This window comes from Gekko japonicus, unplaced genomic scaffold (genome assembly GCF_001447785.1).
Source record: "Gekko japonicus isolate JY-2015 unplaced genomic scaffold, Gekko_japonicus_V1.1 scaffold21, whole genome shotgun sequence".
Lineage (NCBI taxonomy): Eukaryota > Metazoa > Chordata > Lepidosauria > Squamata > Gekkonidae > Gekko > Gekko japonicus.
In genome coordinates this window covers 2,452,968-2,464,490 of record NW_015173122.1, presented here as the reverse complement: position 1 = coordinate 2,464,490, position 11,523 = coordinate 2,452,968, and the positions used below count along the sequence as shown (strand labels likewise).

Sequence of the window (11,523 nt, the reverse complement as noted above, 5' to 3'; positions counted from 1 at the left end):
TTCCTTCACGAGGCAAAAGATTATCTTCAGCAGATTCCCTTCATGGCTGCCGGGCTGCCTGGCCCTGGGCCTGTCCTGCCTGACGCTGACCTCGAGCTCGGCCCCGCAAGCAACGTGGCCGGCCCAGTCCTCTCTGATCCCACCACAGAGCCCCCCATGGTCCCCATGACGATGTCTACTCCCCTGGCCGCGGCGGGCAAAGCAGGGCAAGGCAGGGATTCCGAGAGGCCCCCGGAGATGGCCAAACCGGCCTTGACGACTGACCTGCTGACCACAGCTATGAGGCCTCGAGCTGAGCTAGGCCGGGGTGCCCCCCAAACCAGCCCTCCGCTCTCTGAGCACATGCGCCCATCTTTCACCCCTGTGCTGTCCTTTCCCCAGACTGGCCTTCCCAACTCAGACTCAGCCGCTCTATCTACGGCGTCTGGTGACAGCAGCCGCCCCTCCCCTGCCGCCTCCACAGGGAAGCCCAAAGTGGTCACCCCCAGCGTGGTGTCTGAGGAAAACGAAGAGATGGCAGCAACCACCATCACCACCACCACAGTCATCACAGGGGTGCCGGCAGCGGTTGCAGGTAGGTATGGGGGGGGGGGACACCTGAATCCCAGCGGCCCGGGAGAGGGAAGGGAAATGGCGGCTCAGCTAAGCTAGGGTTGCCAGCCTCCAGGTGGGGCCTGGAGATCTTCTACTATTACAACGTGGATACATGAATCTGGATACATGAATAGGGTCACCATCTCCGGCTTGGGAAATACCTGGAGGTTTTGGGGGTGGAGCTTAAGGAGGGTGGGGTTTGGGGAGGGGAGGGACTTCAATGGGGTATAGAGCAGGGGTGTCAAACTCATTTGTTCTGAGGGCCGGATCTGACATAAATGAGACCTTGTTGGCCTGGGCCATGTGTGTCATAAAATGTAATGCCAGGTAAAGGTAAAGGTTCCCTTGCTCGAAAGCCAGTCGAATCCGACTCTAGGGTTGCGGTGCTCATCTCCATTTCAAAGCCGAAGAGCCAGCGCTGTCCGAAGACGTTTCCGTGGTCATGCGGCTGGCATGACTAAACGCCAAGGCGCACGGAACGCTGTTACCTTCCCACTGAAGTGGTACTATTTATCTACCTGCAATTTCTTGCTTTCGAACTGCTAGGCACAAACACAAAGGTTTTTTTTACTTAAAATAAAAACGTGCTGAAAACATTAGCACTCTTGCAATATTTCATTTATTTAACAGTGTCTGATAACTGACACCTCTTGCTCTGAATTATTGCATCAAAAGGTCTGTGCTGTTGCAGTCTTGAGTATGCTGTTCAGGTGTGTATCTGTAAGCTGCAAACCTACGATGACGCAGCAGCAGCAGAACTGGAAGAAGAAGCAGAAGACAGCCAGCTCCACTGCGGGCCTGATAGAAGCCCTCCGGGGGCCTGATCTGGCCCCCGGGCCACATGTTTGACACCCCTGCCATAGAGTCCCCCTTCCACAGCAGCCATTTTCTCCAGGTGAACTGATCTCTGTTGCCTGGAGATCTGTTGTAATCCCAGGAGAACTCCAGCCACCCCCTGGAGGCGGGCAGCCCTATACTTGAAGCTGCCTTCTTCTGAATCAGACCATGGGTCCATCAAAGTCAGTACTGTCCTCTCAGACTGGCAGTGGCTCTCCAGAGCCTTGGGCAGAGGTCTTTCACACCACCTATTTCCTGGTCCTTTTAAACTGGAGATGCTGGGGATTGCATTTGGGACCTTCCACATGTCAAGCAAATGTTCCGCCACTGAGCCACGGCCCCTTCCGTCAACAACAGAGATCAGTTCCCCTGGAGAAAATGGCTGCTTTGGAGGGTGCACTCAGGGCCGGCTCACTCACTAGGCGAACTAGGCGATCGCCTAGAGCGGGACGGCCCTTAGGGGCACCAAACTGCACCCGGCAGGATCTGTTTTGACAGGCCCCGTACTCTGGGAGTTTCTTGATTATTTGTGTTTTTCATTCTTCCTAAAATGCATTTATTTTTGAAAATTGGTGGGTGCACGGGGGGGGGGGGGGCCAGAAGGGATCTTCGCCTAGGGTGCGGGTGCAAAATAAGCTGGAGCCGGCCCTGGGTGCCCTCAATGGCATTGTTCCCCGCTGAGGTCCTTCCTTCCTCAAACCCAACCCTCCCCAGGCTCCCCACCCCAAATCCCCAGGTATTTCCTAACCCAGAGCTGGCGATCCTGCAGCTAAACTGATCCTAAAAACATCCTTCCAGGTCTTTTGTCCAAAATCTGGCTAGGCAACTCAGAGCTAGGGTTTTGCACGCCGAGCTGTGTAGCAAACCTCTTTTTAACATTTGAAGGTCTGGCAGCATAAGGTTAAGGACTAGCAAGGGAAATCTATCCAAGCTTTGTGTGTCGGGCTGCTAATAGGGCTGCCAAATGGGGGCGGGAGGGGCGGGGAAACCCCCGCTTTGGAGGCCTGATTTCCGCTGCGGTGGAATTGGGCCCCGGGGGGAACTCCGCCCCCTGAAGCTGCGTCACCAGAGGTGACGCACAACGTAGAGCACGTTGGGAGCGTGGCCCAGACCCAGATCGGCGGGGGCCCGACGATCTGGGCCATGCTCCCAACGTGCTCTATGTTGTGCGTCACTTCCTGTGACGTTCTGGCGGCGGCGTGCAACGCTCCCCCGCCGGGGAGTCAGAAAGACTTGGCAACCCTAGCTGCTAATCTCTAGTTGGAGCTTGGAGATCTCCCAAAATGACAACTGCTCTCCAGGCAATAGAGCCCAGTTCCCCTGGAGGAAACGGCTGCTTTGCAGGGTGGGCTCTGTGACATTATAACCCGCTGAGGCCCTCCCCGGCTCCACCTGCAAGATCTCCGGGAATTTCCCAACCTAAAGCTGGCCTAGCTGTGTGGGAGGTGTCTTGCCCCCCCAAAAGTCCTTGGCATTGACCTCACTGGTTCAGGTCTGGGAAAGCTTGTCATTTAATTCTCAGTGACACTGTCTAGAGAACCAAACAGATGGTTAAAAACTGATAGGAGCAAAGGCAAAAACCCCTATTAAAATCAACTGGAGACTTTTCTCCTTGCCCTCACTAGCTGTCATAGAGAATAATCCAGCAGCCTCTTTGAAATGAGCAGAGCCATTGCCTGGCACAGTTCCCAGCCTTTTCAGTTTGCACAGAGGAATACCCCTCGTGGACTGCACCCCATAGGTCAGCAGTGACCCATTTGCATCCACAGAGAGCGATCTCTTCCTTGCACCTTGCACCTGTTTGTGGTCTCCCTATAATTGCCCCCCTTAATGCTTGTTCATTTCTTCCAGTATTTGGAGCCAATGCTCACTTTAACTCCCATTAATATGACAGTATCTACAGCAAGCCCAGGGTGTGTCTGGTAGGGGTGCCAGCCAATGCTCCCTCTAAGCTGTGGAGTCTTGTGAGCAAAAATTCTACTTTGTGAGCTACAGGCATAAAAGTTGTGAGCGAGCAATTTGGCTACTGGATAAGTTAGTTTGCTCTGGAGCCATCCTTCCTGAGCTGAGGCAAAAATCTGTGAGCCGGAGGCTAAAAGACTGTGAGCTGGCTCACACTAACTCAGCTTAGAGGGAACACTGGCTGCCAGCTCTGGTTTGGGAAATACCTGGAGTTTGGAGCCTGAGGCGGGTGGGGTTTGGGGGAGGGGAGGGACTTCAATGGGAAATAATGCCATACAGTCCACCTTCCAAAGTGGTCATTTTCTCCACGTAACCCGATCTGTCACTGGAGATCAGTGGTAATATCGGGAGATCTCCCGCCGCCGCCTGGAGGTTGGCAACCTGGAGCAGGCAGCTGCTCAGAAAGGGACCCTGCCACTCTGTAGCAGGTCTCCCTGGGTCCCCAGAAGAACCGGGTTTGATTCCCCACTCCTCCACTTGCACCTGCTGATGTGACCTTGGGTGAGTCACAAGCTCTGGCATAGCTGTTCCTGAAAAAGCAGTTTGTGTCAGAGTTCTCTCAGCCCCACCCACCTCACAGGGTGTCTGTTGTGGGGAGGGGAGGGGAAGGGAAAGGAGTTTGTAAGCCGCTCTGAGACACCTTTGGGTAGTGAAGGGCGGGGTATAAATCCAATCTCCTCCTCCTCCTCCTCCTCCTCTTTAAATGCCTCCCTCTGGCCTGACCAAGGGTCAGCTTGCCCAGGCTCCCCGCAGCCGTGGGGCGCCCAGGCAAGCCAAAAGAAGGCATGGGGGTGTTGCCTAATATGCCAATGAGCTGTGGGTCAGGGGTGTGGCCCAATATGCTAATGAGTTTCTGCTGTTGGGTGTGGCCTGTTATGCTAATGAGTTCCTGCTGGGCTTTTTCTACAAAACAAGCCCTGGTGAACGCAGTGGGCTGTGGGGGATGCTGTGCAAGTGCAAAACAAAATACTGGTAGCAAAATGCAGGTTCCTGAGAATCTTGGCCTGCTTCCTTTCTTTTTTTAAAAAAAACCCCTAACTGCTAGTCCTCCTGGTACAAAAGGTGAGCTTTGAAGCGTGTGGACGTTGGCAGAAATTTCTAGACAACCTATTTTCCACTAGAACCCTGGATTTGATCTCTGCAAATGATGTTTTGTAAGCCGCCCTGAGCTCGTCCGCGGGGAGGGCGGGGTATAAATATAATATAATAAAATAAATAAATAAATAAAACTCTGAAACTTGGGGTGCTGAACCCCACCTCCCCATTGCCAGGGGAGGGAACTCATTCTCCTGTGCCCCTCAGCTTAGACCCAGACCAAGGGGCACATGGAACTGGGGAAGACCCACATTTAAAGACAGGCCCTGTGGCCTTCAGTATGTGGGACCTTGGCCAAGATATCGGGCTGACCAGTTCTGCGTTGCTTGAGTGAGAGGTAAGGGGTACCTATGTGGATGCCATGTTGCTCAAAGGGTGACTACGGTGGGATGGGAAAGAATTTAGGTCCAAGTGATTCTTGTAGCTAAATGTGGGGAGTGTCCGTTGATGATTTCTGGCCCAAGCATAGAAGCAAAGGAGGGAGCCACAACTTCAGGAGCCCTTCTGTTTTGGTTCTGCAAACATCCTTGGGGAGGGGAAATAGCCAGGGGTCGTTTCGTAGAAAAAGAGGTGCAGGAGCTCATTAGCATAACTCATTAGCACAAGATTTGCATATGCCGCACACCCTGACATCACGGGAAGTGTGTCAGAAGGCAACACCCACCACTCAGGCTCCACTGGACTGTTTTGGATTGCTAGCTATTGGGGTGGGGGGGAACGTGCAGATCTGTCCTCGCAGAGGAGGGAGAGCTTGTACCTGAATAAAACTTGGTCTTAAAGGTGCCACTTGGCTGTTTTGGACCAGGCGCCGGGGGGGGGGCTCTTCAACTTACCTGGCTGCTTCTTGCTCTGACTGAGGGCTGCTGGGAGCAGGGAATGGGGCTTGTTGCATGTGCCCACCCCCTGGGCTCTTTACTGCTGGAGCTCTGCTCCTGTGCGCTCGTGGGGAATAGCTGGAACTACTGGAGGGGATTCCCAGAAGAGGCAGCTTGTGAGCCAGGTAATAGCTCTTCCAGTCTTGAGACGTGATCATTTGGAAACTTTTTTTGTGTGTGTGTGTTTATGTGTGTGTGTATGCGCGCACCTGGAAGTAATCATGACCTCTGGTGACTGACACCTCCTGGGGGCCTGGAGGATATTCAGAGAGGTGGCTGAATAAAGCCTGCCCCCGCCTCCCGACTGCTGATATTCCTTGGAGGTCTCCCATCCAAGTACTTGCCAGAGTCGATGCTGCTTAGCTTCCAAGATCTGACGAGCTCAGGTTTGCCTGGGCTATCCAGTTCAGGGCTCCTTTAGAGCCTTTGAATTTCCAGACAAGGGGATCGGCAACCCTATGAGTGGGGGCAGAATGTTAATACTCCCAGGCCCGCAAAAACTCCCAGGGGAACAGGCACTGAGTCAGGATACGAAGCCCGCCTTCCTTCCTCATCCATTCTCTCTTTGTTGCCAGGTCCCTGCAGCTGGAACCTGACTGGCCCTGAAGGTTCGCTGGCCTCCCCGCTGCCTTCTGGTTTGCCCTACGAGGGAAACACCCTTGAATGCATCTACACCATCTCCGTGTACCCTGGTTATGGCGTGGAGATCCGGGTGAGTGATCAACAGATGGGGACCACAGAGGAGGGTGGCAGGATCTGTTTTGACAGGCTGCTGAATCTGACCTACAGCAAAACCTGGACTGGATCAGGAGGACAAAACTACTCTAGGGCTGCGGTCCCACGCACCAGTTGAAGAGGAGGGGAAGGGAGGCTATTTCCTCCAGAGGAATTTGACACGCAGTTGCGAGATCACACTTCCCTTTGTAGCTGCAGGCAGCAGCCCCGTCATTGTGTGATCAAATGCAACTGCGGGTGAGTTGGGGTGTTTTTGGGGCCATTTGTTTACCATGCGCATAAATGAGGAATTGCACCTCTGCACTGAGGGCCCCCTATGGAGTGTGCGATGATGCGCATGCTGCAAAGAGGGGGCCAAAAAAAAATGACACTGAGCTGGGATGGCCTGATCAGACCATCCCAACGGCATGAGAGCGTGCTTGCGTGATCAGACAGGGGAAAGTCCATCCATGGCCCATCAGAACCCCTTTACTACCGGACTTTCCTCAGTGTCTTCTAACTCTGCTTCCATAACAGAGCAGTACGGGTTGCGGATGACTGAGGGACGCTTCCCAGATGTTGCTGTCTGATTACACCTTTTAGAACTATCAGGCATTTGCGCCTATGTTGGATGTAGAGATGTAAAATTTCCGGAAATTTTGAAACTCGGAAAAAACCCGGGGTTTTTTTTTTTGGGGGGTGTGTGTAAATTTTTGGAAAAATTGAAAAAAATGCTACATTAGCATTTATTTTGTCTTTTCTAGTTTGAAAGTCATTCTGTTACTTTAGGAACATAAAATATGACTATGGACATTTTTACTTGGCATGAAATTATCACAACTAGCATATTAAAAATATGGTGTATCCAAACAATTATTACAGAATACCCGCCCACACACAAAAACAAAACTGAAACTTTTTTATTTTGTTCTGACAATCGCACCTCCTAAAGGAAAAAAATGCATCTTGTTCTTGCATTGGAAAGTTCAGTTTGTAACCTAGGACTTGCTTGTCCTCAGTGCACAGAAATTACATCAATCTGATATCATATATATATTAGAAATGATTTGGAAAATATTTGAACACCTGGTCTTAAAATATTTTATTCATCATGTTAAAATAAAACGTTCCATAATCAATTTTTTTTTCTTTTATTTTCTTTTTTCAATTTTTCCAATTTTTTGGAAAAAAACAAAAAGGCTTCAGGAAAAAAACGGGGAAAAATGTTTTTTTCCCAAATTTTTCCGGTTTTTTTCCGGGCCTTCACGTCTCTAGTTGGATGTAAAGGTGCATGTGATCGCAGCCTAGATTCACTTGCAGACATTACGATAAACCTCAGTTTCTAAACCACAGTTTGGTTCAACTTGGGTTTATTGTGACATCTGAATGCAGGCTGTCTAACAAACGGGTATGATGGTAAGTGCTAAACAGGGATTCTGAACAACTGTTTGCATTGGATGTATTAACTGCTTGCTTGTGGTTTCTCTTTACATCCAAATTCAACAACCCTAGTTTGTTTGGCAGCTGCTCCCCTCTTGGAGCTCAGATAGACAAGACATTTAGTTGCATCCACAAAAAGCAAGCTGCTGACTTGTGCAGCTTTCATTGGCCTCAGAGCCAAGTGAAAAACAAAGGGGAGATACGCAGTATAATCCTAAACTGAGCTATACCCTTCCAAATCCATTGCTGTCAATGGGCTTAGAAGGGTGTAACTCTGTTTAGAATTAACCTATTTTCTCCTTTAAGGCCGTACTGGCTCAGAGGTTAAGACACTGAGCTGCAGACCAGAAGGTCTGTAGTTCAGCAGTTCGAGACCCTAGTGCCGTGTGACAGAGTGAGCTCCCATCTCTGGCCCCAGCTCCTGCCAACCTAGCAGTTTGAAAGCAAGAAATTTCAAGAAGATAAATAGGTACCGCTTCAGTGGGAAGGTAAAAGCATTCCATGTGCCTCAGCGTTTAGTCATGCTGGCCACGTGACCATGGAAATGTCTTCGGACAGTGCTAGCTCTTAGGCTTGGAAACAGAGATGAGCACCGCCCCCTAGAGTCAGATTCGACTGACTTTCGAGCAAGGGAAACCTTTACCTTTATTTTCTCCTTTGCAATTCTAATAGCAGAGCAGGGGAGCCAGTTTCAAATAGCGTAATCAGGTGGAGGTTGAAGGACTGAACCTCTTTCTTCCCCATATAGCTCCAAGGCAAATTGAGGCTTCACAAGCCTGCAGTCTGAATGTTATGGACAGAACAAGACACATGACCTGTGTGCATTTGAGCCCTCAGCCTCCTGCATACAGAGTCAGCTGCATAGACCAGCAGGGGGAAAAAAATTCCAACAGCTTCACCGACACTCAGCTATGGTTTGTGCTTCCAAAGGAAAGAAAGGGATAAGCTGGAGCAAATGCAATTGCTCGTCCTTAGGCTTTGGTTTGCGTGGGAATGAGGACTGGGGGGTTAAATTCAAGGCTTCACTGGAAAGTTGAGGTTTAAGGGGAAAACAAAAGGATGAGAGAAAGAGACAGAGGAGGTACCCCCTGGGATGCTCTGAGTTCACAAGATAAAATTCAGCAAGGGGCAGGAGGCTGAATCATTTGAAAGCAAGAGGCCAGTGGGGCCCAACAACTGGGAGGACTGAAGGACTGACCGTCCCAGGCAGAGGCATCCCAGGAAGCAGGGGCGGATTAAGACTCACTGGTGCCCTAAGCACTGACCAATCTTGGCGCCTCCCTCCTTTCCACTCTGACCCAGTCTATTTTAGTTGTTGACCTGTCTGACCAGATATAAAATGAAGGTTGCAGCAATACAAAAATTTATTCATATGATAACACAATATACTCTACAAACTAAGCTTTTCACCCTTTTCCCAACTTTGTGGTGCCCCCTTTGGCCCTGGTGCCCTAAGCACGTGCTTAGTCTGCTTAATGGCCTCAAAATTGAATTAGATAAGCATATGGAGCAGAGGTCCATCAGTGGCTATTAGCCACAAGGTATAGATAGGGACTCTGGGGCAAGTGATGCTCTGTCTTCTTGGTGCTTGGGGGGGGTCAACAGTGGGAGGGCTTCTAGTGTCCTGGCCCCACTGGTGGACCTCCTGATGGCACCTGGTATTTTTGGGCCACTGTGTGACAGAGTGTTGGACTGGATGGGACTTTGGCCTGATCCAACATTGGCGTTTCTTATGTTCTTATGTTAATGGTTAATCTGCCCCTGCCAGGAAGTGAGGTCTAAGGGTATTGTTGGAGGGCACATCTTCCCGCCTCCTGGTAGATCTAGGTCCTTGCCTGATCTCCTGCCAACTCCCTTCCTGTGGATGTCACCTTGGGTTGCATGATGGAAGAAAGGCAGGATATACATGTAACTCATCCACATGAGTAGCAACAGGGCTATTTGGGGGCAGGAATGCACAGGAACGGAGTTCCGGCTGGCTCCCAAGTTGGCCAAGCCCAGCAGGAACTCATTAGCATAATAGGCCACAGCCAACAGCAGAAACTCATTAGGATTGGCTACATTAGGGGTGCGTGGCCTAACATGCAAAGCCTGCTACCAAACAAGGCCCTGGGTTTTGACAACAAACAAGGTAAACAGAATAACAAGCAAAAGGTGGGTGTGGCTGGATAACCACACTTCTGATAACATGGGGGTGCGGTCTAATGTGCTAATGAGCTGTGCTGTCAGGGGTGTGGCCCAATATGCTAATGAGTTCCTGTTGTTGGGTGTGGCCTATTATGGTAATGAGTTCCTGCTGGGCTTTTTCTACAAAAAGAGCCCTGAGTAGAAAGATAAGTATGGGATAAAGTCACTTGAAAAGAATCGAGTGTCTGCTGATGCAAAAGAGGTTGGGAATTTGTAGAGAGTGTTAACAGGAGTATGGGTTTGGGGTTCTTTTACAAATCTCCTTAGCTGGGATATTTTGTCACACGTTGGGATGGGTTTTTTAAAAAGACGTAAAACTGTAGCCAATGTCCACATTTCCAAATAAGAAACTCCCACTCCCCCAGCCGTATAAGAGAAGCACCTTTGCAGCCGCCGCTGCCGGGGGAGGGTGGCACAAGAGGGAAGGAGAAAGGACAGGGGGGCCCTGCTGGCCCTCCACGTGCCGCTGCAAAGAGTGGCCCGGCCTGCATTCTAATAAGCACTTACAAGCACAGACATCTCCTTCAAGGGATGCAGCCAGCCATCCCGGTGCTGAAACACATCACAGCAAATGTCAAATCAATATACGTGGCATTTGGCCGACATTTCGACAATACCTGTTCCCCCCGTTCCCCTGGGGCTTCATTAGGGCTGCTGAGAAGAAGGGTTGGCTCGCCAAAGGGCAGAAGGGACAGGGCTTGGGTCGGCTGGACCCGCTGCTGTGTCCGCCTCTGGCCCAAAGCCTCCTGGGTGTGAGTTCAGGTGAGCCTGGAAGTTGGGTGGCTGAATGAGTCCTTGACGAACCGTGGTTGGTTGTTCCTTGGATCCTTCGCCAGATTTTTGCCTGAAGTCAAGTCGGCAGCTCCAAGGAATCTAGTGGAGACAGGTTTTTGTGTCCCCCCCAAGAGAGGCTCTGTAACATCCAGATACTTGTTCTGCAGGGCAGAATGCACTCCGAGAGCCAGTGGGGACGTGGCTCCCTATCATGGTCCCTGAGGTGAACTGTAATCTCAAAAATCCCCGGGAAAGGAGATAGACCCAAGGTGAGGTCCATCAGTAGCAGTCAGGGCTCTTTTTGTAGAAAAAGCCCAGCAGGAACTCATTAGCATAATAGGCCACACCCAACAGCAGAAACTCATTAGCATATTGGGCCACACCCCTGACAGCACAGCTCATTAGCACATTAGGCCGCACCCCCATGTTACCAGAAGTATGGTCATCCAGCCACACCCATCTCTTGCTTGTTATTCTGTTTACCTTGTTTGTTGTCAAAACCCAGGGCTTTTTTTGTAGCAGGAACTTCTTTGCATATTAGGCCACACACCCCTAACGTAGCCAGTCCTAATGAGTTTCTGCTGTTGGGTGTGGCCTATTATGCTAATGAGTCCCTGCTGGGCGTGGCCAACTTGGGAGCCGGCCGGAACTCCGTTCCTGTGCGTTCCTACCCAAAAATAGCCCTGGTAGCAGTTAACCAAAGGCAGTGTCGTGTCAGATCTCAGAAGCTAAGCAGGGTCAGTCTTGGCCAGTATTTGGATGGGAGATCTCCAAGGAATACCAGGGTTAAGACGTGGAGGCAGGCAATGGCGAACCACCTCTGAACAACTCATGCCTTGAAAACCCCACTAGGGGTCGCCATAAGTCAGATGTGACTTGACGACCAAGAAAAAAGTGTGCAACTGTAGGCCAGTTCCTGGGGGACGATAGCCTGAGGGGTCTTTGGCCCTGCTTGGTGGGCCTTCCTGGGGCATCTAGTGGGCCAGAGTGGGGACGGTGGATGCTGAACTAGTAGACCTTGGTCTTACCCAGCAGGGCTCTCCTG

General features: G+C 50.9%; 1 protein-coding gene across 1 annotated transcript in view; it reads left to right on the top strand.

The window, feature by feature from the left end:
• The first annotated feature begins 42 nt into the window (after positions 1-42).
• Positions 43-11,523, top strand: part of SEZ6 (seizure related 6 homolog (mouse)) — a 61,704-nt gene continuing 50,223 nt past the window's right edge. Inside the window, exons 1-2 of the mRNA XM_015421859.1 lie at positions 43-574; positions 5,939-6,075. Of these exons, the coding sequence (XP_015277345.1) occupies positions 43-574; positions 5,939-6,075 (669 nt within the window). The remainder of the gene's footprint in view (positions 575-5,938; positions 6,076-11,523) is intronic.